Source organism: Stenella coeruleoalba (genome assembly GCF_951394435.1).
Source record: "Stenella coeruleoalba genome assembly, chromosome: 3".
In the NCBI taxonomy this organism is placed as follows: Eukaryota; Metazoa; Chordata; class Mammalia; order Artiodactyla; family Delphinidae; genus Stenella; species Stenella coeruleoalba.
The window spans coordinates 126,816,498-126,840,263 of record NC_137148.1 but is presented as its reverse complement, the minus strand read 5'-3'; the positions used below and the strand labels follow the sequence as shown (position 1 = coordinate 126,840,263).

General features: G+C 48.7%; 1 protein-coding gene across 2 annotated transcripts in view; it reads left to right on the top strand.

Annotated features, from left to right (window-relative positions):
• Positions 1-768: 768 nt before the first annotated feature.
• The window catches only part of CCDC69 (coiled-coil domain containing 69), a 35,337-nt gene continuing 12,339 nt past the window's right edge, over positions 769-23,766 (top strand). For both annotated transcript variants that reach the window (XM_079915347.1, XM_079915346.1), the window contains exons 1-4: positions 769-943; positions 16,763-16,832; positions 19,864-19,970; positions 20,475-20,562. In XM_079915347.1, the coding sequence (XP_079771473.1) occupies positions 896-943; positions 16,763-16,832; positions 19,864-19,970; positions 20,475-20,562 (313 nt within the window). In that variant the 5' untranslated portion in view covers positions 769-895. The remainder of the gene's footprint in view (positions 944-16,762; positions 16,833-19,863; positions 19,971-20,474; positions 20,563-23,766) is intronic.

Sequence of the window (23,766 nt, the reverse complement as noted above, 5' to 3'; positions counted from 1 at the left end):
TCCAAGTGGTACACACTCACACTGATTTTCAAAGTTAGGTGTCTTTTTCCTGCATTGCCACTCCCAGAAACCTCAGCTAGTAACAAAGCAAGGGTAAACAAAAGTTCTTTTTTCCAGACTCTGACATGTTACATCCCTTATTCTCCCTGCATCTGCCTGTCTGCCTCACGAAGTTGTGATGGGCAACATCGATTCAAAATGGATAGAGTAGAATATTACAGGTGTTTGTGAGCTGGAAGGAGCTGTGGACCCAGAAGTGGGGAGGCATTACAATTAAACTTCCCATTATTATGTATTTGTAGGGAAATGGTTGGAAGCTTAGGTTCTGGAGTTAGAACTGGATTTTTATCTGGGCTCTGATACTTACTAGCTTTGTGAGCTTAGGCAAATCACATATCGGAGCCTGATTTTCCTCACCTGTAAAATGGAGGCACTAATACCTTTGTTGCAAGGAGATTGCAAGAAATCGAAATAATATGTGCAGAGAAGCCGGGACAGAGACAACTCAATAAATGGCAGCTGTTGCGTTTACTAAATAATTGTTTTAATTTTTTTTTTCCTGGCCTTTTCTCTGCTGCGGGCCTGGAAAGGAATCCATTGATCGTAGGGATCTTTTCGGCCCTGGCCCGAGTTTTCTATCATTTACAAGGATTCTGGTCACCTGCTCAGGCGGCGGCTCCGCGCGCCCAGCCGGCTTCGCTGAGGCCCTGATTTTCGAGTATTTACGGCGCGCGGCCGTCCTAGCTCCTGCTCAAGTCTGCGCTTCCAGGTTCAGTCTCAGGGTCTCGCCGGCAGCCCCGGCCGGCGGGCGCGGAGCCGGCAGCGGGGCCAGAACGGCAGGGTCCTCTGGGGGCCACGGAGTTGGGAGGCGGCGTCCGGGAGTCCCCCGAGGAGGATGGGCTGCGGAGACAGCAGGCTGAGCTGCTGCAAACCCCCCAAAAAGGTAAAGGGCGCCGGCGGAGAAGTTTGTCTTCGGAGGGGAAGGAGGGTGCGGAACCACTCCGCCTCAGGGGACCCTCGGTGCCCCGGGTTCCCTCGGGTCGGCCGGGGATGCCGGACGCAGAACAGCTAGAGACCGGCGCGGACGGAGGCGGGGAAGACTCGGCCGGGCGGCGCTCTTTCCCTCACGGCCCTGGGCTCAGCCGCGCGGGGCAGCCGAGTTTACAAACACGGCCCCAGGGCCCGGGAAGGGCAGCTGATTCCGGCTGGCGGGCTGGGGAAATGTCTAGTGCCTATGGCAGGTGCCTTTTCCTTCGGTCTGGGGCTGCTCGCTGTGTGGCCGTGGACATGTGACTCGACCTCTCTGGGCCTTGGGTTTTCCCACCTTTAAGAGGCAGATTATCTCTAGGGCCGCTACTCGGACGCAGAGTGGTCCACGGCTTTACATCATCGGCATCACCTGGGACCTGTTAGAAATGCAGAATCTCTGGCTGTGCCCCAGACTTACTAAAATAGAACCTTTTAACAAGATGCCCAGGTGATTACAAGTTTGAGAAGTGCTGGTATAGAGCCTTTTCAGGCCCCGGAGCCGGTGCATGTGGGCTGTCCTAAGGGTAGCTGGGAGGGGCCAACGAGGGGGGAGATTTACCGCCTTCTGCTCCCCTTCCCTCCCTTCCTGTCCCTCCCCCAAGGGGCCTCCGAGCTGGGGCAGGGCCCAGGAGACTCTACTCGGGTTTCTTGCAGTGGGACCAGCTGCCCCTTGGGTTCTGACAAGCCCAGAAGGTTCAGAGTCTGGAACCAGAGGACACCCTGAGGCACAGAGAGGGAAGGGAGGACCCTCAAGTCCTGAGCCTTTTTCCTACGACTGCCTGCCCTCCAGCCAGGTGGGAATAGGTGGTCCTATAAACTTGATGATCAGTCCCCTGAGACCTCAAGAGCCCCCCCCCCCCCCCAACACACACACACCCTGTGACACTATTTAGTCATTTTTCATTGAACTTGAGTGTCTGCTGCGTTGCCTGTGCTTGAGCACAAGCTTTTCTACTTATTGAGAATGCAGGACTGTCCCCAACCTGGGTGATTCTATTTCCTGCCCTGTGCCTAGTCCAGGGAGAAGAGTTTCTGTCCCAAGTACAGTGCCTCCTCCGCTTTCCTTGCTCTTCCTTTCTTCCCAGTTCAAAAAACCTCACCGAGCTCTGACCCAGAAACCCTCCTGTCTTCCCTGGCTCCAACAGGGAAACTGAGGCTTGCCTCCATCAGTGGAAGCAGAGGCTGGCTGACGGGATGATGCGCACATAAACCTGAGCCTGGCTTGAGACTTAGAACAAACTTGTGATAGGTGGGCATGATCCGCAGTGTTAATCCTAGCTCTGCCACGAGCATCCTGTGTGACCCCAAGTAAGCCATTAGTACTCTCTGGGCCTCAGTTTCTCCCTCTATATGGAGAGGGAGGGCGATGAGCAGGATGATTTCTAAGAGTCTGAGAATCTGTGTTCTCTGCACCGGTGTTCTCTGCTCTCTCAGTCTGCAAAGTGGGCCAAGGGTGAATTCCATCTACACAGTGGTGGGAGGAGACTGGAGGAGGAGCCCTGTTCCAGGCCTTGACTATTCCATAGTCCAGAAGAGGAGGCCACAGTGAGCATGGGTTCCCCGGCCTCGTGGCCTTTCTGAAAGCCTCGCCAGCTGTCCCTGTCTGTCCCTGGCACAGCCTGAACTGGACCCCCTGTCTCAAGCTGTGAAGGGCAAGGGAAGTCAGCAGAGACTATCCCTGTGGGAAAGGGCCTTGGGTACCACCTGGGCTGATGCACCCAACATCCAGATGGGAGATTAAAGCCTGGAGAAGGAAGGGTCTTGACTGAGGTCACAGAGCAACTTAGAGTAGAGCCCAGGTGTCCAGTCCCCTAGCCCAGCGTTCTTTGTCTCTTCCCCTACCCGGTGCTTCCAGTGGCTTCTTGTTGATTCCAAAGCCCTTTGGCATTTAAAGCCTTTACCCTGTTGCCTCAGAGCAGCCTGGCTTTTCTTCCTGCCCCAGCAGTGCCAGGCCCCTGCCCCTGAGTGGCAGGATTTATAAGCTGATTTTGTTTAAAGTTCACACCCGTTTCCATCCCTTTGTGCTGTGCTCCTGCCCAGTTTCTCATCCAAGTGCCAACCCCTAGAAGGCGTGAGCTTCCAAGCTCATCCCCAGTAGGCTCTCAGCCCCCTGGGGGGGAGGGGGCCTCTGAGGATGGGATGTACAAAAATGAGCTCAGACCGCAGGAGGCTCAGGTCACGACAACAGTGACTCACCCTGAGTGGCAGTTGACAGAGTACTTTCACATCCTGCCGACCTCACGGCAGCCTGGAAGCCAGGTTGAGCTGCCGAATCTTCCCCACTTTATAGGGGAGGAGACCGAGGTTCAAGGGAGGAGTGATGTCCCATAGCCAGCTGGTGGCCAAGCTTTGCAGTGGGGCCTGGTTTTCTGCCTTCCCCGGCTAGTGCCCACTGCCCCGCACAGAGCCCAGAGCAGGTGCTACATAAATATTTGAGTGAGTGAATGAGGGCCACAGGAGAGCCAGACTAGGGGTTAGCCCAGGGTGCAGCAGGAGTATCTCATCCAGCTTTGAGAGACGCAGGAAGGCGTCTTGGATGAGGGCTGAGCACGCCGTGGCTGAGTGTTGAAGGCTTGGTACAAAGGTCAGTCTGAGCAGCGGCTGAGCCCGAGAAGCAGAGTGACAGCGCTGGTTGTGGAGAGTGGGCGTGGCCAGCTGTGAGGAATGAGGCCGGCGCTCTCAGCGGGGACTTCGCTGGCTAGGGACGGGCTTGACCACTAGGACTTCTCAAGGTCCCTCCAGGGGCCAGGCCCTGAGGGCTTGCTGAGTCCTGTGGTCAACAGTGCCTGGTGGCCTTAGCTGACCAGCCGTCCTAGATCCCACGGAGAGGCCTGACCTGGGGCTGTTACGGGGACTTCTGGGGAAAGTTGAAATCCTGGTGAAAAAATGAGTGAGGATGCCTAGCAGGCTGGATGTGGCTACCGAAGAACCACCTGCAGTGTGTGGTCCTTCCGAAACCCTTTCTGGCAGAGACTGTGGCTGATGTGGCCACATCCCTGGGAGGATTTGGGAGAAGGCCGGACGTAAAGGGGAAGGGCCGAGGAAGCAAGCCCACGGACTTGCCTGTAGGAGTGGCATGGAGAGTACGCAGGGGCCTTCCATCCCCAACAGGTTACCCGTCTGGGCCCAAGGTGGGGAGGGACAGCTAGTGCCTCATGGTCAGTCCCCTGTATGTGTGCCTGGTGCCCCCAGGGCTTCAGCTCTGGCGCCACAGCTCTGAGCAGCGCATCAGAGACCCTGGCTCAGCACTGCTCCCGGAGACATGCCTCGCGCAACAGGTTCTCTGTGGTCAGTAGCCCTTCAGGAGGGTTTCCATTGTAGCAGGCCAGGTGAGAGGCAGAGATGCAGAGATGCAGAAGTGAACACCATGGGAGAGCCTGGCACGGGCACAGCTAATTCTGAAACAAAACCATAGACACTAAGGACATGGGCTTTACAACTGGGTCCACATATTCATTTATTAACTCAGCTGTCCGACTCTGGGCCAGGTGCCACTTCAGTCCTGGCTCCGTCATGGATCCATTAAGTGACCGTGGAAGGGACTTGGCTTTTCCGTGCCTCAGTTTCCTCATCTGTAAAATACGTGTGATGTTAGCTCCTGAGTCATAGGGTTCTAAGATTAGATGAAAGAATGCATGTAGTAGAGCCCCTGATACACCAACTGGTACGTGGCACACCCTCGATAAGACAGAATGTGGGTGAGAACATCACCGCCTGGATTGTACCCAAGGAAAGCAAACAGGGTTGCGGAAGACAGGGGGACGTTAACGTTCTTGGCAGGCTGTTGGGTTAGGAAGATGAAGCCTGGAGCCTGGCCACTGCCTTCCAACCTCTGAAGTGTTGTCAAGAGGCACGGGCACAGGGCACGGCCTTGTTCTCTGGTTTCAGGAGGGAGAGTTGTGGCCAATGAGGGGACGCTCCAGGGAGCCAGATTCTACTTCTCACCAGGAAGAAGGGTAGTGAGTTCCCCATCCTGGAGTAGTTCAAGCAGAGGTCAGCTGCGATTGTGGCAAAAATAGAAGAGGGGACGCAAGCCTCGGACGAGAAAGCACTTAGGATTCCACTCAAGACATCTCATTATTGTGATGACTATAATGTTTGAGGCAAAATTTCAGAATTTGGAAAAGTATAAAGAAGTTTTAAAGTCGTTTTTAATCTCACCATGAAGAGGTAGCCTCTGTGTACATTTCAGTGGCATTCTTTCTACTGTTTTCCTCCATGTATGATATATGTGAATGTGACTATTTTTGCAGAATTGGGGAAATATTTTATCTTATTTATTATTTGATATATATTTATGCATTTGTTTTTTGGCTGCGTCGGGTTTTGGTTGCAGCGTGTGGGCTTCTCTCTAGTTGTGGTGCGAGGGCTCCTGAGCTCGTGGGCTCTGTAGTTGTAGCGTGACCCCGCGGCGTGTGGGATCTTAGTTCCCCGACCAGGGATCGAACCCGCATCCCCTGCATTGGAAGGTGGATTCTTAACCACTGGACTGCCAGGGAAGTCCCTGGGAATATATCTTAAATGATTATATTCTAGTTACTTAATATTTTGTTGGGGGCGTTCTCCCATGTTAAATGGTCCGCGGAAATGTGATTTTTAATGGCCACCTAATGTTCCGTGGATGTTCTGTGGCTTATTTAACCAGTTTGGACACTTGGTCATTTACACTCCCCACTCCTACCCACCCTTGTGTTTTCCTCCTAAGCCGGGAGACTGTGCCTTTTTGTCAGAGGGGAGAGGTTGGGGGAGGGAGGGCCTCCAGGGAGAGATGTCATCTTGGCTGGGTTTTGAAGGTGAATGGGGGCCAGACACTTGTGTCAGGGTGAATGGGGTACACAAGAGGCAGGGCCCCGGACACCTGGTCGGTAGGAGCAGGGCAAATCTGACCTTTGAACTTGCTTTGCTGAGGGTGGGACAGAGGGTCTACGAAAGGAAACTGCCTTTCCCTGGCACTGAGTCCTCTGTCCCAAACATTGTGGGGACGTTGCTGTGTATGTGGCCTCTGAGCTTTGCCCAACCCCCCAAATGATGCCCCCCCACACCGGAAAAATCATCCTAGTTAAAGTCAATACAGGCTTCCATATATATGACCTCTGACAACCTTGTGAGGTTCAGTGCCAGATTTCTATGTTATAAAGAGACATCTGTGCCCTGTGCCCTGAAACCCATCAGAATAATTCCTAATAAATCCTTGCCTTGGACACACAACCTTTGGTAACACACTTTCTGCACATGTACATGTTTTTTAATTCTGTTCCTTTGTAGCTGAATTCCCAATCAGCTAGCATAGGTCCCTGAGAGCCTGAGATGCCCCCAGGCACCTCAGGACTTCCACTGCTGCCTCAGTTGGGTGTTGAGTTTGGGGCCCATGCTTCATGTCATCACGTGTGTTTTTTTATTATAAAAAGGGCCGAAAAGATAAAACTTCAAATTGTTCATCCGGAAACAGGATGCCATATAAGTCAAGATGGTGACACTCCTGGTAGGAGGGGCTGCCACTAGACATCTCAGTGTTCATAGGTTGACTAGTAAGCAAAGGTCTGAAATCTACCTGAAAAAGAGTTCCAAGAGACCTCAGTGTAACATTCATGAGCATTCATGTTCAAAAACCAAACTTGGAAAAAGTTGGGTAGCCCCCATAAAAGGAAGAGTCTGATGGATGGCCTGAGTCCTGGCTCTGACATCTCGGGGTGCACTTGGGTTTCCCTCCTCAAGGCCTGCACTTTGTCCTCTCAGTGTCCTCCACCCTCAGAGCACTGTGAGCCACCCCGGATGACTGATCGACCAGGGACTGGGCCAGGAAGGGAGCAGGACCTGCAGGTGGGTGCAGGGGGAGCTCCCAGGGCCCCGCCCCAGGCAGAGAGAAGGAGAGAGAGAAAATGAGAAATTCCACCTATCTTTAGCATAGATAGATCTAAATCTATCCATCACCCGAAGACAAGCCATCGACTTCTCACCAAGTAAATGTGAATCCTTAAAAATCATTTATCTTGTGTCACTTTATTTTCAAATCTGAATCTTCCAGAACATCTAGGCCAAATGCCTCACAATACATCCATCCCACACCCATGCTTTCCCCCCAGATACATGATGTACAAACTGACCTACTTCCAGTTTTCCTTCCTCCCCAGCAGTGAAGTTCTTTTTCAGAGTGTACAACGAACCTTGTCATTTCTCCACCACCCCGTGCAACCCTACCCCCTGCCCTCTCCTTGAGAAAACAGCTCTGACATCAGACAAGTTATGTGTAATGGATTTTTTTTATGTTTGTTTATTTGTGGCCGTGCCACGTGGCCCGCGGGATCATAGTCCCCTGACCAGGGATCAAACCCGTACCCCCTACCGTGGAAGCACGGAGTCTTAACCACTGGACCGCCAGGGAAGTCCCTTTAATGGGTTGATTAGTGTCCCTACCCAAACTCATGTACACCCAGAACCTATGAGCATGACCTTATTTGAAACAGGGTTTTTGCCAATGTAATCAGTCGAGATGAGGTCATACTGGATGATGGTGGGCCCTAATCCAAGGACTGGTGTCCTTGTAAGAAGAGGGAACTTTGGACACAGATACACGGGGAGAAGGCCGTGTGATGACAGAAGCAGAGATTGGAGTGATGCAGCTACAAGCCCAGGAACGCCAAGGATTGCTGACAAGCACTGGAAGCTAGGAGAGAGGGATGGAACAGAAGCTCCCTCAGAGCCTCCAGCAGGACCCAACCCACCCGATACCTCGGTTTGGGACTTCTAGCCTTCAGAACTGGAAGAGAATAAATGTCTGTTGTTTTAAGTCACCAACGCCCTAGGAAACATATATTTTAAGGTTAATTACTCCCCACCCTCTCTCACCCCTCCCCCACCCTGCCACCAGTAGAAATGGGCAGGAAGAGCCCAGTGCCTCCCCTTTGGAACCATGGCTTGGCAGAAAGGTAGGGAGCACTGCAAACAAGGAGGTGCTTGGACAAGGCCCAAATGCTGTTGGACACCAGCTGCAGCATCTGCAGAGGAAAGCGCACTGGGCCGGGGGTCAGGAGTGGGTCCCACTCCTGCCTCTGTCACTAGCTTGCTGTGTGATCTCAGCTGGTTCTGTCCCCCGGGCCTTGATCTCCCCACCAGTAAAATGATCGCCATGGCTGCTTTTAGGTTCCAAGAGAGGTATTTATTCTGCCTGTTGTTGTTCATTGTACGCAAGTCAAATGTGAGTACACTATTGTTTGAAAAATTCTAAGAATTTAGGCAAAACAGAAGCTTCCCCTCCTTGACTGCAATAATTCTAGTCCTTTCTCTAGGGATGATGACTGACTGCCATCAGTGTGCGCTTTTCTAGGTAGTTTTTCCTGTGCATTTACGTACAGTAGAAATAGCTTATTTTGCCTATTCATATTCTACCAAATGGCTTTCCACTCTTGTTGGTAAATTCCTACTTGGTTTTTTTAAACATATGAGTGGCACTGCCTAGTGTTATATACCTTAGTGTATTGAGCTGGTGCCCCGCTGTGGATATAAGCCTGGTTTCCAGCGTTTCCCTGTTACAAGTGACCCCGCCCTGAGCACCCTGGAGGAGCCACTGTCCTCGCTAACGGGTGCCGGTCTCTGCAGGCCGTGCTACGGCAGGGTGGGGGTGCTTGCCGCGTGTACCTTGCGAGGTGGCTGCTGGGCTCTGTCATCTGCTCCAGGCACTGCAGCGCCCCCTTTTACATTCTCTCCACAGGAGCTGCTCAAGAACAGAGGGTGGTATGAAGGGTTCAGGACATCCCCCAGACCCTCCTGAGCAAGGGCCCCTCCTTCCTTGTCCTGCAGAGAAGCCCTCTCCATGCAGGGGCTGACAGCTGAGTGTGTCCAACTGTCAGCTCCGCCGTGCCTGGAGCCAGCGAGCGTGACAGGACTGATAGGGGATGAGGTGTCAGGGTGACCTCACTCTGCCCCTTGTTTTCAACCCACAGCATACCAAAACCAGAAGGACCCTGATGTATCCCATTGCCCAACTCCATGCCAGAGAGAGGACGAAACAGAAGCCCAGAGAGGGGAGGGTGCTTCCCCAAGGTCACACAGCATGCAAGTAGCAAGTCAGGGGCCTGACTCTGGACTCCAACTGGGGAGTTTGCCATTGGGTTGCTGAGACAGGTGGATATCCAGCTGTGTATCTATGCCCTCAGCCCGTCCCTTCCCCCGCTGTGGCCACTGACACCGTTTTCTGTCCCACTCCTTCAGGGTCCTTCTGCCTGGCGGACTGACCCAAATGCTGGAGATGGTACCGAGTGCTCCTGCCAGCTCCAGGCGCTCTCAGGCGAGCAGAGCTGGCAGACCCCCTGGGAGGCTGATACGGGACAGGAAAAGGTGGGCTCTCGGGAGGAAGGAAGGGGATGTGGTATACTAGAAACCCTTTCCTAGGCCTCAGCCCCTCCATCTGTGAATGAGGCGTTGGGCCCTGCGCTCACTGTCTGCCATGGGTGGGCTCAGCAGGTGCGTGGGAGGGAAGTGGTTCTGTCCTCCCCTGAGATCTCTTTCGTCAGCTGGTCAGATGGGAGGGATGGAGGCCACATCCGCCCCTGACTTGGGGTGTTCTAGGGGCATTGCAGGTATTCAGAGAATAGGCGGGGCCTCCTGACACAGCTGAGAGGTACTGGCTGGTGCTCCTACCTTTCATTCGGTTGCGTGGTCACGTCGGTATGTCCCCAGGCAGGCACTGGCTGATGCTGACGCCGTCATGTGTAAAATGAACAAGTTGAAGTAAATCTTTGGCGTCCCTGGCCGCGTGAAAGTGAAATCACATTCAGGCATTGCTTTGGCAAAATACTTCTGCCCATCTTAGAGATGGGGAAGCTGAGGCCTGTGGTTATGGTGTTCTTACATCCGAGGCTCTGTAGATTGGGTGTGAACGCTAACATTTCTCAACAGCCCTGAATATTTTGGTCTTGCCTCTCCCCCACCCGAAGTCCTGGAGGGGCCCCTTGGGCCTCCGCCTCCACAGGCCTCCGCCGCCACCTCCTTCCTGCCTCTACCCTCAGCCAATGGGCTCTGCTGTGGTTGTTCAGATCCCGAAACCAGTGGTGGTGCCAGGGGCCCCACCCACGCTGAGTTCTGACACCGGAAAGCAGCTCTGATACTGCAGAGGGTTGTGACATGAGTCCCTTGAGGCTCAGAATCCCCTAATCGTTTGGCTACTTGGATCAATCTGGCGCGTGCACGAAGGACACGGAAGGGGCTCCGCCTCGAGTCTGGATTCCCTTTAGGGCTCTGCTCCCTGCTTTGTGGCCTCTGACAAGCACTGCTCACCTCCCCTCTGGGCCTCAGTTTTTCCATCGGGAAATAGGAGGTGAGGATTGGAATAAACTGTCTCCGGGGGCCCTTCCATCCCTGTCTTCTGGGTCCCAGTAAGCCTTCCTCAGCTTACTGGGTGTGACAGTAAGGTGGGTGTGACAGAACTATGCGGCCAAGGGAAGCCAGGGCTGTGGTTTGTGGGGATGGCAGAGGAGCTGGTGAACTCTTAAGGGTCCTTTGATTACTAAATTCTCGAAGCTAAGCAGGATTAATGAGGCCATAAATCACACCGTTCAATCAGAAATACACAATGCCTAAAGGCCCATGAAGAAGGTGGAGTGATGGTCCCTAAAGCAAGGTTAGACCAAGTGTCTTCAGGAAAGGCCGAGCCAGCCTCAGGGCTTGGCTTCCATCCTAGCGGGATTCCCAAGGGAAGGAATAGCTGGGAAGTTTCTATCCAAGTTGCTTCTGCCTTCCTCATTCTTTCCTGATGAGGCTCGGAATTTGAGGGAAGTGAGGAGTCTATCCTGGACTCTTCAGTATGAGACTATGAAAATTCACCCCAAAGTACTGCAACCTGAATAATACTCAACAGAGCCCCCTGGGACTCTGTTAATGTTGGTGGGTTTTACGTACCGCCTGCACTAGCTAAACACTTGATGCTTACCAGAGGTCTTTACTTGTTGAACATCAGGGATATTTTATAGAATTATTGATGGTTGGAGTTGAGGGCCCTCTGAGATCACTCAGTCAGTCCAACCTGCAAAATGAAGTTTGCCTCTTCTTGTATGCTACCAGTGACAGAGAGCTCACTACCACCACCCCACCCTCCAATAAGGCAGCCTCTCTCTATTTGGGACAGTTCTGAGATTCTTCATATTGCACTTGAAACTTCTAGTCCTTGGACACCATCTTGCCCTTCAAGGCTGTGGACTACACACTAGCAGCTTCTACCTCATGGCAGTCCTGCAGAGGTTTGAAGATGGAGTCCAGAGTTTTTTCTTTTTGTTTTTGTTTTTTGCCTATTCTCGAGGCTGATCAACTATTGTTAACAGTCCCTCCTGTCACTTGGTTTGAATCTCCTACCACATCCTGTCAGCTACTCTTGCACACCTTCCATTCGGTCAGTTTACCCTCCAAAATGCAAGCATATTCGAGAGGGTCTCACCAGGCCCAGTCCGAGCTTACCTGGTTTCCTCATGGCTCTGGCCCCTGTCCTCATGCTCTGCCTGGACCCTGTCTGCTTTCGGAGCCGTGTTCTACCGCGGACCAGGTTTGCTTCTGGTTGACCCCAGAGCAGAGCTCTGGTCTGCTTGACAGCAAGGAGCTGGGCCCCAGAACGGTGCATGTTACCAAGATAGAGGGGCCCTGTTTCCAGCCCTCTTAGTTGAAGGGCTGCCCTGGAGCCCAGAAGGACTGAGGAGAACGTCTGTTCCAACCCTGACCCATCACAGATAGGTCTAGAGAGGGGACAGCACTTCCCTCAAGTCACACAGTGAAGCTGGAACCTGGGTGTCCTGGCCTCTCTCCCAGTCCTGGGTTCTCCCTCTATCCCGTGCAGCCAGCTGCCACCTCATAGCTTTCTTCGCCCAAGTTTCCATTGACACAGGAAGCTGCCATTCCTCTTCCAGAGCTCAGACCGGATGCCCCTCCCAGTCTGAGGCCTGCCTCACTCTGCTTTTGGAAGGGAAAATTTTTGTGGCCCCCTCCCAGCTCCTGTCCTCTCCCACTGCAGGGTGAACTCTGCTGCATGACCTCTGAGGAGGAAGTAGCCAAGGCCCCACCGTGGGAATTTTCCATGCAGTAGTTGCTTATCGATTCCCGCTCAGCTCTGGGCTGTGTGTCCTCAGGCTTTGGCGAGCCTCAAAATCACCTGGATGGGTTGGTAGATCAGAGCTTCCCAGCACACACACACCACCCTCGGATGCTGTAGGTCTAGAACTGGGCCTGGGAGCTGTGTTAAGCAAGGACTTCAGGTGGTTCTAATACAGGAGACCCTCTATTAGGCCTGGAAATTCCTAGAAATATTGTTCTGGGCATCATAACAGATACTGGGGCAAATCCAAAGTCGATTTCAAAAATGGTCCCTGTCCTCAGGGAGCCCCTTGGACTAGCAAAAGTACAGGTAACTGGGTAGCTACTCACATAGGTGTCTGAACAGGCCCTGGAGCGTAGCGCTGACAGGAGCTAACTCAGCCCTGGGGAGAGACCAAGTAGAAATAATATATGAGCGGGGCCTGGAGGCCTGAGAAATTATTGACCATGTGTCATGCTGGGATGGTCTTGAACACACGGTTGTGCATCTTGTGGCCAGGAGCACAGTAGGTTGTTTTGGTTTGGTTTTGGCCTAGCAAATTGGTCAACATGAAAAAAAATTTTTTTAATTAAAGAAAAAAAGACACTAGTCCATGTAGACAAGGTTGCAGTGAAACTGGCCTTCTGTGTGTTATTAGTGGGTGAGTTAATTGATAGAACTTTCTGGAGAGTAGAGCCAGTAATTTTATTTTATTATTATTATTTTTTAATCTTATATTTCTTTTTTTTTTTTAATTTTATTTATTTTTGGCTGCGTTGGGTCTTCATTGCTGCACGCGGACTTTCTCTAGTTGAGGCGAGCGGGGGCTACTCTTCGTTGCGGTGCCCGGGCTTCTCATTATGGTGACTTCTCTTGTTGCAGAGCACAGGCAGAGCCAGTAATTTTAGATGTGTGAAAAATTTTATAAATCAGTATGTTCTCTAAAGCATGATTTGGAAATTAAAAAATGGAAATAATGTATATATTCAACAGTGGATTTTTTTTTTTTGGCTGTGCCACGTGGCATGTGGGATCTTAGTTCCCCAACCAGGGATCGAACCTGTGCTCCCTGCATTGGGAGCGCGGAGTCTTAACCACTGGACCACCAGGGAAGGCCCTCAACTTTTTTTCCCTCAATGTGAAAAAAAAGAGATGTGGATTTTTTTTCACATCTGGATTTATGTTTATTCACATGTGGGAGGGAATAACATTTTACAGTTAGATCACAAATATCAGAAAGCTACTCAAAGTGGGAGCTTCATAGAAATGTTAGAGAGTGGAAGGAGATACATGAAGGCATTATTTTTTTTAAAAAGCAAATTCCTTGTGGTCAACATATTCTTGCAAACTATTTTGAAAATGAAACACTCAATTAGATATTGAGTAATATTAATGATTTAAAACCAGTGGAGGTTGTATGGATTAAAAGACCATTCAACTGTGGTTTGTTGATTAAATGATTAAATTCACCTGTAAGGATGTCATACTCAAGTCATTAAAATTAATATATTTACAGAATATTTAATGCCATGTAGTAAATGCTCATATTTGAAAAAGTAAGATGTAAGAAAGTATAATATTCCAATAATGAATAAATATGTATTATTTATTACCACTATAATTGGAAGAAGATGTTTACCAATATTTAAATATTAAGAAAATGGAGAGGAGAACAGTGGAGTGTGGACAGATTATGAGTGTTGAATGTCATTCTGAAGGAGTTATCCTGGGGGCAGGGGTACCATCAGGATCTGGAGACTCAAGCACAAGGCCATGTCCTGCCTAAGGTCTGGAAGCTGTTAGTGGAGAAGAGTTTTCCACCTTCTGTGGTGGTTATTTGGGAGAAGACAGTTTCTCATGAGCTTTATGAACTTTTTTCAGGCAACCTGAGGCCAGTGGCAGCCCAGAAGATCTAGGAAAGCGCTGTGCGTCTTTGCTCTTGCCGTGCTTTTCAAACATCACGTGATAACTGTCATAATGCCATGTTTGAGATCTTAGAATATGCCAGACGTTATAGGTGCCTTATCTCATCTAATCCTTAAAATAACCTCCTGAGGAAACCAAGGCTTGGAGAGGCCATGTGGTCACACAGTGTTGGATTTAGTATTTGAATCCAGATCTGGGTGATTTTAGACTCCCACAGTTCTTAACCATACTGTTCTGGTCTCTACTGTTCTGAGACCTTGTTCTTATGCTGATTTTGACATCGAGGTCCCGTTAGACAGTGTCTTACCTCCCCAGCTCCAGTTTCCTCCCTTGTAATAACCCTTGCCTCTCAGTGCAGTTGAGAGGATCTGAAATCAGACACTCAGAGTTTGAACGCCATGGGCGTCGTTGGGTGAAACTAAGACCTCCTCACCTCCACTTCACAAAGGAGGAAGTGGGAGCCCGGAGGAGGAAGGAGACTTGTCCAAATTTGTGGAAAAGCCAAGACTGGAATTCTGGAAATCTCACTCTCATAAAAACGTTGACCAGATTTGCGTAACCAGTGGTGGCAACAGGGACAAGACAACCGTTGGTGTTTATCTCCCTCCTTCCTCCGGCCCAGGGTGGAGAGGCTGCCTCCTGTCATTTCCCCAGAATCCTGTGTTGACAGCTTGTGCCTGGGCCAGGCGTCCCCTCTCCCATGGGCAGGAGGGCGGAGACTTCACAGGGTGGGTGGAGGGAGGGTGACAGGCGTGCCAGCCACTGAGCAGATGTGGGGACCAGGGCCTGGGGGAAGCACCGTGCCTTGCTCAGTTTGCCAGGATTTCACGCAGCACCAGGCCCTGTGCCAGGCACTGTGGGGCAGGAGCAGAATGTTCTAGAAGCCTTCCCTTCTCTTCCTTCCTCAACTGGAAGTATGCTTTCTAGCAGCATTTCATTCATTCTCAAGTTCAGGAAATTGTTAATAATTTTTATTTTAGTAATCTATTATTACAGAAAAAAGTAAAGCTTTTCCTTTACAATGATAATTCACAATTGAATGCTTTCATAGCCTTTTCACAGGCTGACTTATTGAAGTGATTTTGAAAATGGGGCCTAGGGACTTACCTGGTGGCGCAGTGGTTAAGAATCCGCCTGCCAATGCAGGGGTCACGGGTTTGAGCCCCGGTCTGGGAAAATCCCACATGCTGTGGAGCAACTAAGCCTATGCACCACAACTACTGAAGCCCGCACACCTAGAGCCCGTGCTCTGCAACAAGAGAAGCCACTGCAATGAGAAGCCCGCACACTGCAACAAAGAGTAGCCCCCGCTCACCACAACCAGAGAAAGCCCGCATGCAGCAACGAAGACCCAACGCAGCCAAAAATAAATAAATTTTAATTAATAAAAATTAAATGGGGCCTAGAATATCTTTTTTTTTAAATCAGAACACTTTTTCAAGGTATAGTTGAGAAGTAACATATTAATTTCAGGTGTACAGCCTAAGGATTCAATATTTATATACATTGTGAAATGATCACAATAAGTCTAGCTAACATCCTAGAGCATTTTGAAAAGTATACAAAATAGCTTAAATTTTTTTTCTACCCCAGATCCTGGTCCAGTGGCCAGTGCCAGACTTTGACCAACTTTTCACCTCTCTGGGGTGAAATGAGAAAATGAAAGGTGTGAATGTGTGTGTAACGTTGAGTAAGATGTTACTTCACCTTTCCTGGAAGAACTATCTTGAGCTTTCCTTAATATACTTTGGAAGGTTAAAATGTCTTCTGTTTTATGAAATGATAGTGATAGTCTGCAAATAATTTTTGTCAGCAGCCTTTCTTGTCAACCCATATCAATTCTCCTATTTCAAAATATTATTTATGAAAACTGAAATCTGGGAGCCACTGACACTGCCTTGTGGTACAGAAGGCCCTTTTGCCTCAGTTCTCTCCTATGATCAGATTCAACCCACACTGGCCAAGGTTGGTTAAAGTGCCCACTAGGTATGGCTCAAATCCTTGACTCTGCTAGTTGTCCCCTGCTTTACCTTGATGGGCTCCTCACCTGCCTCAGCCTTGTCATCTTTAAATTGGGGGGCATTCGTATTTCCCAGGGTCCTTCTAAAGATTACCTGAGATAGTATAGATAAGACAGCATAGTGCCTGGTACATCCTGGCTGCAGTATCTCACCCCCATCTGTCACGTTAAGCACTGCTGTCTCCTTATAGTTGGGGAAACAGCCCTTCTAGCAGAGAAGAAGCATAGTAAAACATGGCTCGAACTTTGATGCTCTGCTTTCAATACAGGGAAGTTGGCTGGAAGTTGTGGTAGCCACAAGCCCCGAGAGGGAAGGGGAATTGTCTCTGAACTGGGGGTTAGGAAGTTTTAGGACACCTAAAGGCCATAACTGGGGTGAGGGTAATAGCAGAAGGTCTGGCTAAGTCCCTAGAGAAGGAAGATAAGGGCAGAGAGGGGCCCATGGTTGGTGGCCAAGCCAAATCACAAGAATCTAAGGAGAGACCAACCAGCATCAAACTCCCCGCGGAGGGTTTCCCTGGCCAAGATGAGAAATTCTGCTCTGAGAACCCTTTCCCCACAGAGGGAGTGCTGCCTCGGTATGGTGAGGAAGGAAGCCGAAGTGAACTGGGCCTAGAGCCGGGTTTGGCACGACTGGAATTCCTGTCTTGCCTTTAGAAGAATCTTACCATAGCATCCTCACACTGACCTCCTACCTTCTTCCTTCATCCTCATTGTTGTCTCATCTCTTCCAGAGGTGCCAAGGACCAGATCAGCCTCCCAAACCAGAGCTGCAGGAACTGGGTCCCCTCAATGGTGACACAGGTGAGTAGGCAGCCCTGTAAATGCCCTCCCTGACATCTATGAGATTTCCTACTTTATAATCAGCAGACATGATATGGCTATTTAATTATCTCACAAGATTTTACTTAGGTTACATTAATAGGAGTATCATGTCTAAAATCAGGGAGGTGATAGTTCTTCCCTGTTCCCGACTATTCATACCACACCTGGAGTGCTGAGTTTATTTCTGGAAAATACATTTTCAGAGGAATCCAGAACAATTGGAAAGAGTACAATGGAGAAAGAGGAGGCTGGTGAGGAATCTGGAAACCATGTCTTGAAGGAACAGTTAAAGAAACAGAGGATGTTGCAATAAAACACAACAGTTCTCTCCACGTGACTGAAGTGTCCTCATGGAGAAGAAAGATGAGGTTTGTTCAGTGACCCAGAGATCAGTACTAGGGCCTCAATGTAGCAGAAACAGGCTGGCAGAATTCAGTTTAATCGCAAAGGATTTTTCATGTGGTTGTTGGTTTAACATCATCAGGGGTACTTCATAATAGGATGAGCTCTCCATCTCTGAAAGTGTTTCATGAACACCTGGAGGCTGTCAGGGATATTGTAGATGAAGTTCAAGTACCAGGTAAGCAACTGGGTCAGAATTCAGAGGTTCTCCAATCTGAATGTACATAAGAATTACCTAGGGTGGGTGATTTTCAAAAGTACAGATTCTGGGGCCTCACCACAGACCAACTAAATAAGGATCTCTGGGAGCGGGGCTGAAGACTCTGCATTGTTAGGGATGATAAATCTTTTTAATAAGCTTCTCCCCAGTTGGGGCCAGTCTGGTACTGCTGACCAACGTTTGGGACCCCGAGCCAGATGATTTATGAGAGCTGATCATGACCACCGCCTCCGCCCAGGACCCAGGGCTCAGACTTCCTATCTGATGGACTGACCACAGCCTCTTTCCTCACATTTCTTGTCATATCTTGTACCCAACCTGGCCTATGAAGTTCTGTAGTAATATTACTACTACATTTCCTTTTATTTATTTATTTATTTATGGCTGTGTTGGGTCTTCATTGCTGCTCACGGGCTTTCTCTAGTTGCAGTGAGCAGGGGCTACTCTTCGTCGCAGTGAGCTGGATTCTCATTGCAATGGCCTCTCTTGTTTCAGAGCATGGGCTCTAGGTGCGCAGGCTTCAGTAGTTGTGGCACGTGGGCTCAGTAGTTGTGGCTCACAGGCTCTAGAGAGCACAGGCTCAGTAGTTGTGGCGCACACGGATTTTGTTGCTCCGTGGCATGTGGGATCTTCCCGGACCAGGGATCGAACCCGTGTCCCCTGCATTGGCAGGAGGATTCTTAACCACTGTGCCACCAGGGAAGTCCCTATTACTACTATATTTATAATAATGCTAACAATGCTAGTATTAGCCTCCAATGCTTGTCATGAGCACCGAGGAATATTTAGAGAACATTTAGTGAACAATGAAGAGTACTTATTGATCACCTCCAAATGCCTGGCACTACACTTAGTGCTTTTTAAAATTCATTCATTTGTTGTATTTTTTAGATTCTACATATAAGTGGTAACATACAGTATTGGCCTTTCTCTGACTTAGTGCACTAAGCATAATACCCTCTAGGTCCATCCATGTTGTTGCAAATGGCAGAATTTCATCCTTTTTTATGGCTGAGTAATACTCCTTTACACGTATATACTGCATCTACTTTATCCATTCATGTGTTGATGGACACTTAGGTTGCTTCCACGTGTTGGCTGTTGTACAATTACTGCTTGTTATGCATAAGCTGGTAGAACAAGGTGGTAGTTCAGAATGTTTGCTGTGGAATCACATCGTGTAGGTTCACAGTCCTTTATCCCGATTGTGAACTGGGTAATCTTGCGCAGGTTGCATGATTTCTTTGTCCCTCAGTTCCCTCATCCGTGACATGGGGATAATCACAGTGCCCACCACTCTGGGTGGTTGTGAGGATTCAGTGAGTAATACCTGTGAGATACTTGGGACAGAGCTGGGCGTGTTTCTGAGCATGGTAAGCGCTCTTTATTGTTTACCTGCTGTTGTTATTTTTATCGCCATTGTTCTCTGACTTAACTATCTCAATAGCCCCATGAGGTAGGCATTATCATTATCCTGATTTAATTGAAGCCCCGAGAGGGTGGGTCCCTGCCTTAGGTGAGACCCAGAGCCTGTTGGACTCAGAGTGGCATCACCAGGCCTGTTTGGGGGTTTCCTGTTTGCGTCTCCTCACTGTTCACAGCAGCCTCCCTGCCCCCCGCTTCGGGGGATGCTGAAGGTGAGGGGTCACACACTCAGACACAGGGTCCAGCAGGTAACGTGTGTGACCAAGTGGCCCCTTACACGCGTCCTCTGTGAGCAAAGGGCAGAGCCACATCCTGGACGGAGGGGAAGGCAGCTGCCCCTCCGCCCAGCTCCTGCTTCGACACTAAGGCACACACCGCCACTTCTTTGGCTTCTTCAAGATAAGTTGGAAATCTGTCGTATTAAGTAGAATCTGCCAGTTATTAAGCATCAGCCACTATTTGTTTTTAATTTAGATATTGGGTAGAGCAGCGTCCCCAACCTTTTTGGTACCAGGGACCGTTTTCGTGGAAGACAATTTTTCCAAGGACTGGGGCATGACGGGGGCAGGGGGGATGGTTTTGAGATGACTCAAGTGCATTACTTTTATTGTGCACTTTGTTTCTATTATTATTACATCAGCTCTGTTTCCAATCATCGGGCATTAGATCCCGGCAGTTGGGGACCCCTGGGGTAGAGCAAATAGCACCTTTATGGGCTGAACATGTCCCGTGAGTTACCGGCTCTGCTATAGATCCCAGGGGCAAAATGAGACCCCTGGCTTCTGCACTTTATGAAGGAGGGTCTCCAAAGCCAGGGAGATTTAAGGAGCTGCCTCTGGAGGTTGACCCCCGAGCTGAGACCATTCTTGAGGAGGAGACAGGCCTCCCCAGCCCTTACACCCTCTCTGCTGGGCCTGGTCCCAGCCTCTGCTCTGTGATTGTTTTTTCCTCCCTCACCTATAGCCACAACTGTCCATCTCTGTGCATCTGAGGAGGCTGGGCAGCACCAGAAGGCTCTCACCAGAATTCTCCAGCAACACGAAGAGGACAAGAAGAAATGGGCACAGAAGGTAAGGCCCAGCCCTTCTCTTTTCCTCCTGCTCTGCTGACCATGTTAAATCCCAGAGCGAGGCCATCTTTTGTTCTTATTGTTGGTGTGAGTATCTCTTACTTGTTTTGCCGGGAAGAGAGTCCTTTATCTGTTGAACAAATATTTGTAACTGCTGGCATATAATTCATTATATTCATTCTATGCAATAAAAGGTGGGGAAACACTAACGTAACAAAGGGCTTCCTGCCCTCAGTGGCATCAGGATTAGAAGATTCCAAAATCCCTTTCCACCTGGTAAATCTCTGGGAACCCCCTTCTAAGCCCTAAAGAGGGCAAAGTCAGCCACACCTGCTATGTCTTGGAGGCCTTGTGCCCTCTCTGGGCACATGTCCTTCCCATCACTCCGATCAGCGGGTAGGACTCTGATCACCAACCTCCAAAAGGCTCCAGTGTCGGTGAGTGAATAAGTGAGGCTGCCCTGAACCTACTCAATCTCATCCTGCTCTGGACCCTCCGCCCCCAGGTGGAGAAGGAGAGGGAACTAGAGCTTGGAGAGAAACTGAATGAACAGCGAAGAGTCCTGGAGGGAGAGCACGCGGAGGCCCTGAGAGGTAAGGACAAGATGTACTTGGGAGGGTGTGGAACGGACTCCTTCTGTTCCACCAGCTGAGTTCACACGGGACTCCCACTGTCCCCTCCCTCCCAGCTCTGGCCCATAAGCAGTTGGTCACTTCAGGGCTGGAGTTTGCAGCGTCCTTCGACTTGTCCTTTCAGGCATGTAAAATCTGACCCCATCCTTTGTTTTACCTTAGTTGAGAGGTGTTTTTCCTTTCCATTTTAAAAGCAATTTGTATTCATTACAGGACATTTGGAAAACCTTGACAAATAGGAGAATGTAAAAATATCTGTTTTCCTTCCCCACAATGATGACGGCTCTTACAATTTATGGTTAGGTTGATTATTTTTTTCAAGTAACTTTCTTTCCTTTTACATGTGATGTGCTCATCAAAGAAAATTTAGAATGTATGGATTAAACAAAAAGATCTTACAGCATAATGGTTGGATCTCAGACTCTGCAAATGGCCTCTGGGTTTGAATCCCAGCTTCACCATTTACCAGCTGTGTAACCTTGAAGAAGTTAGTTAACCCTTGTTCATAGGGTCTTTATGAGAATCAAACAATTTAATTTATAGTTAGTTAGATAGATGATAGATAGATAGATAGATAGATAGGTAGATGAAGGAATCTAGAACAGTCCCTGATAGTTCACAAGATACTTAGCAAGTATTTATTAGTATATTTTTATTACTGAGAAAATTAAAATTGTGTATAATTCCACCCAGAACTAGTCACTGCTACCCCTTTGATATAGATCCCTTTTACTTCCTTTGTGTGTATTTACCTAGAATATATATCTATGCACACACACACACTTTGGGGGGAGGAGATAAATGGATTTTTTCACTTTGAACTGTATTAACATCTTGTCATTAGACTCCTGTAGCACAGTTTTAGTAACTACGTAGCATTCCGGTGTGTACCTTTGCTCATTTAACTGAGCCCCTCTGGTTAGGCATTTCGGCAGTTTCAAACTTTTGCCATTGTTTATAATAGCAGTGATTCTTACACGGTGAACCTCATTTTGTAAAATCTTGGCCACACTCATGATTTTATCATTAGAATAACATCCTCGTAGGGTTGGTATGGCAAAGTTTATGTACATATATCTTTTAGTTTGGTAAAATACACATAAGATTTACCATTAGTGACATTTACTCCATTCACAGTGCCCTGCAACCATCACCACTGTCCACTTCCAGAACTCTCTCATCCTAAAGGCAAACCCCATACCCACTAAGCAGTCACTCCCAAACCCCACCCTCCCCCTTCCAACCCCCCAGCAACTATCACTCTGCTCTGAGTCTCATGGCTGTGCCACTGCGGACACTCATGTATGTGGAATCATACAACCCCTGCATCTGGCTTCCTTCACCCAGCATAACACTTCCAAGGCTCATCCATGCTGCAGTGTGCATTTGCACTCCATTCCTTTTTCTCCCCCCATTTTTAAAATCATTCCATTCCTTCTTGTGGCTGAATAATATCCCATTGCCTGGGCACCCCACACTCTCTTATCCATTCATCAGCTGATGGATGCCTGGGCTATGAACCAGTGCCACCAGGACAAGCGCCTGCTTGAACACCTGCTTTCAGTTCCCCTGGGTGTACGCTTAGGAGTAGAACTGCTGGGTCCCATGGTAATTCTATGCTTAACTTTCTGAGAAACCACCAAACTGTTTTCCACAGTGGCTGCACCACTTTTCAGTTCCAACATCATTGCACAAGGGTTCCAATTGCACCACATCCTTGCCAACACTTGTTAGTTTCCATTGTTGTTGCTATTATTATTATTGCCATCCTAGTGAGTGCAAAGTGGTATCTCATCATGGGTTTGATTTGCATTTCCCTGATGACTAATTTTTCTGAGCATCTTTTCATGTGCATGTTGGCCATTTGTATAGCTTCTTTGGGGAAGGTTATCTAGATTTTTTTTTTTTTTTTTTTTGCTGTACGCGGGCCTCTCACTGTTGTGGCCTCTCCCGTTGCAGAGCACAGGCTCTGGACGCGCAGGCTCAGCGGCCATGGCTCACGGGCCCAGCCGCTCCGCGGCATGTGGGATCTTCCTGGACCGGGGCCCAAACCCGTGTCCCCTGCATCGGCAGGCGGACTCTCAACCACTGCGCCACCAGGGAAGCCCTGTCTAGATTTTTGATGCTATTGAAATTGACCTTGAAAATGTTAAGCCAGTTTTTCTTTAATCATCAGTATTTGTATGACTTTCCCCCAGAGTTATTTATCTTTTTAAAAACACAGTTAAGATTATTTTGTATGTAAAATTTTATATCTTGTTCTTTTTATTTAACATTGTATCAAACATGTTTCCAAGTAATTCTTCTGCTACTAAAATGTAAAATCTAGACCACTGCATACATGGTTTTCCTTATTTCCTGTGAGTCTAGACATATAGATTTTTAACTATTGTAAGTAACACTGCACTAAACGTGTTTTGCGTAAAGATGTGCCCACATTTTACATTATATCCTTAGATTCCCAGAAATGGAATAACTAGAACAGAGGTCTGAACAATTTTAAGAATCTTGAAACATATTGCAACATTAGCGCAATTTTGAAATAGAATTGAAGCCCTTGCCCTGGGAATTTGAAGGGTTGCACTTTAATACTAATACACCCCGTGAAACTGGGTCTGTCACTGGACCTTAGTTCACTTTCTGTATCTCTAAAACCTACCTTGAATCTCCTTTCAGTATGTGTATCTCTAAAATCTTCCTTCCCTCCCTCTCAAGGCTATTATGGGAAAAGAACTTTCTTCTCCAAGCAGAGCATTGCTTTGATATTAATTTTAGCATTGTAAATATATTGATAAGAAAATTTTCCTACTGTAACAACCCCAGAGGGGAAGGGACTGCCTGTCTCGAGTTCTTCCCATCAGTCAGAATTCTTTCATAGTTACTTTTGAATTGCTTGGCACCAATTAGGTGCTGCCTAAGTGTGTATTAAATGAATGACTAAAAGCACAGCATGGGGGAAGTATAACTGGGAGAGGCTAGTGGTGGTTATTCACATTTGATAACCTTGTTGTCTTTTATTTTCTATTTTTGTTTTTAGCTTTTAATTATTATACATTAAAATTGACTTTCTGATATACAGTTTCATAAACTTTAACACATGTGTAGATTCATACAACCATCACCATAATCCAATATAGAACAGTTCCATCACCCCCAAAAGACTCT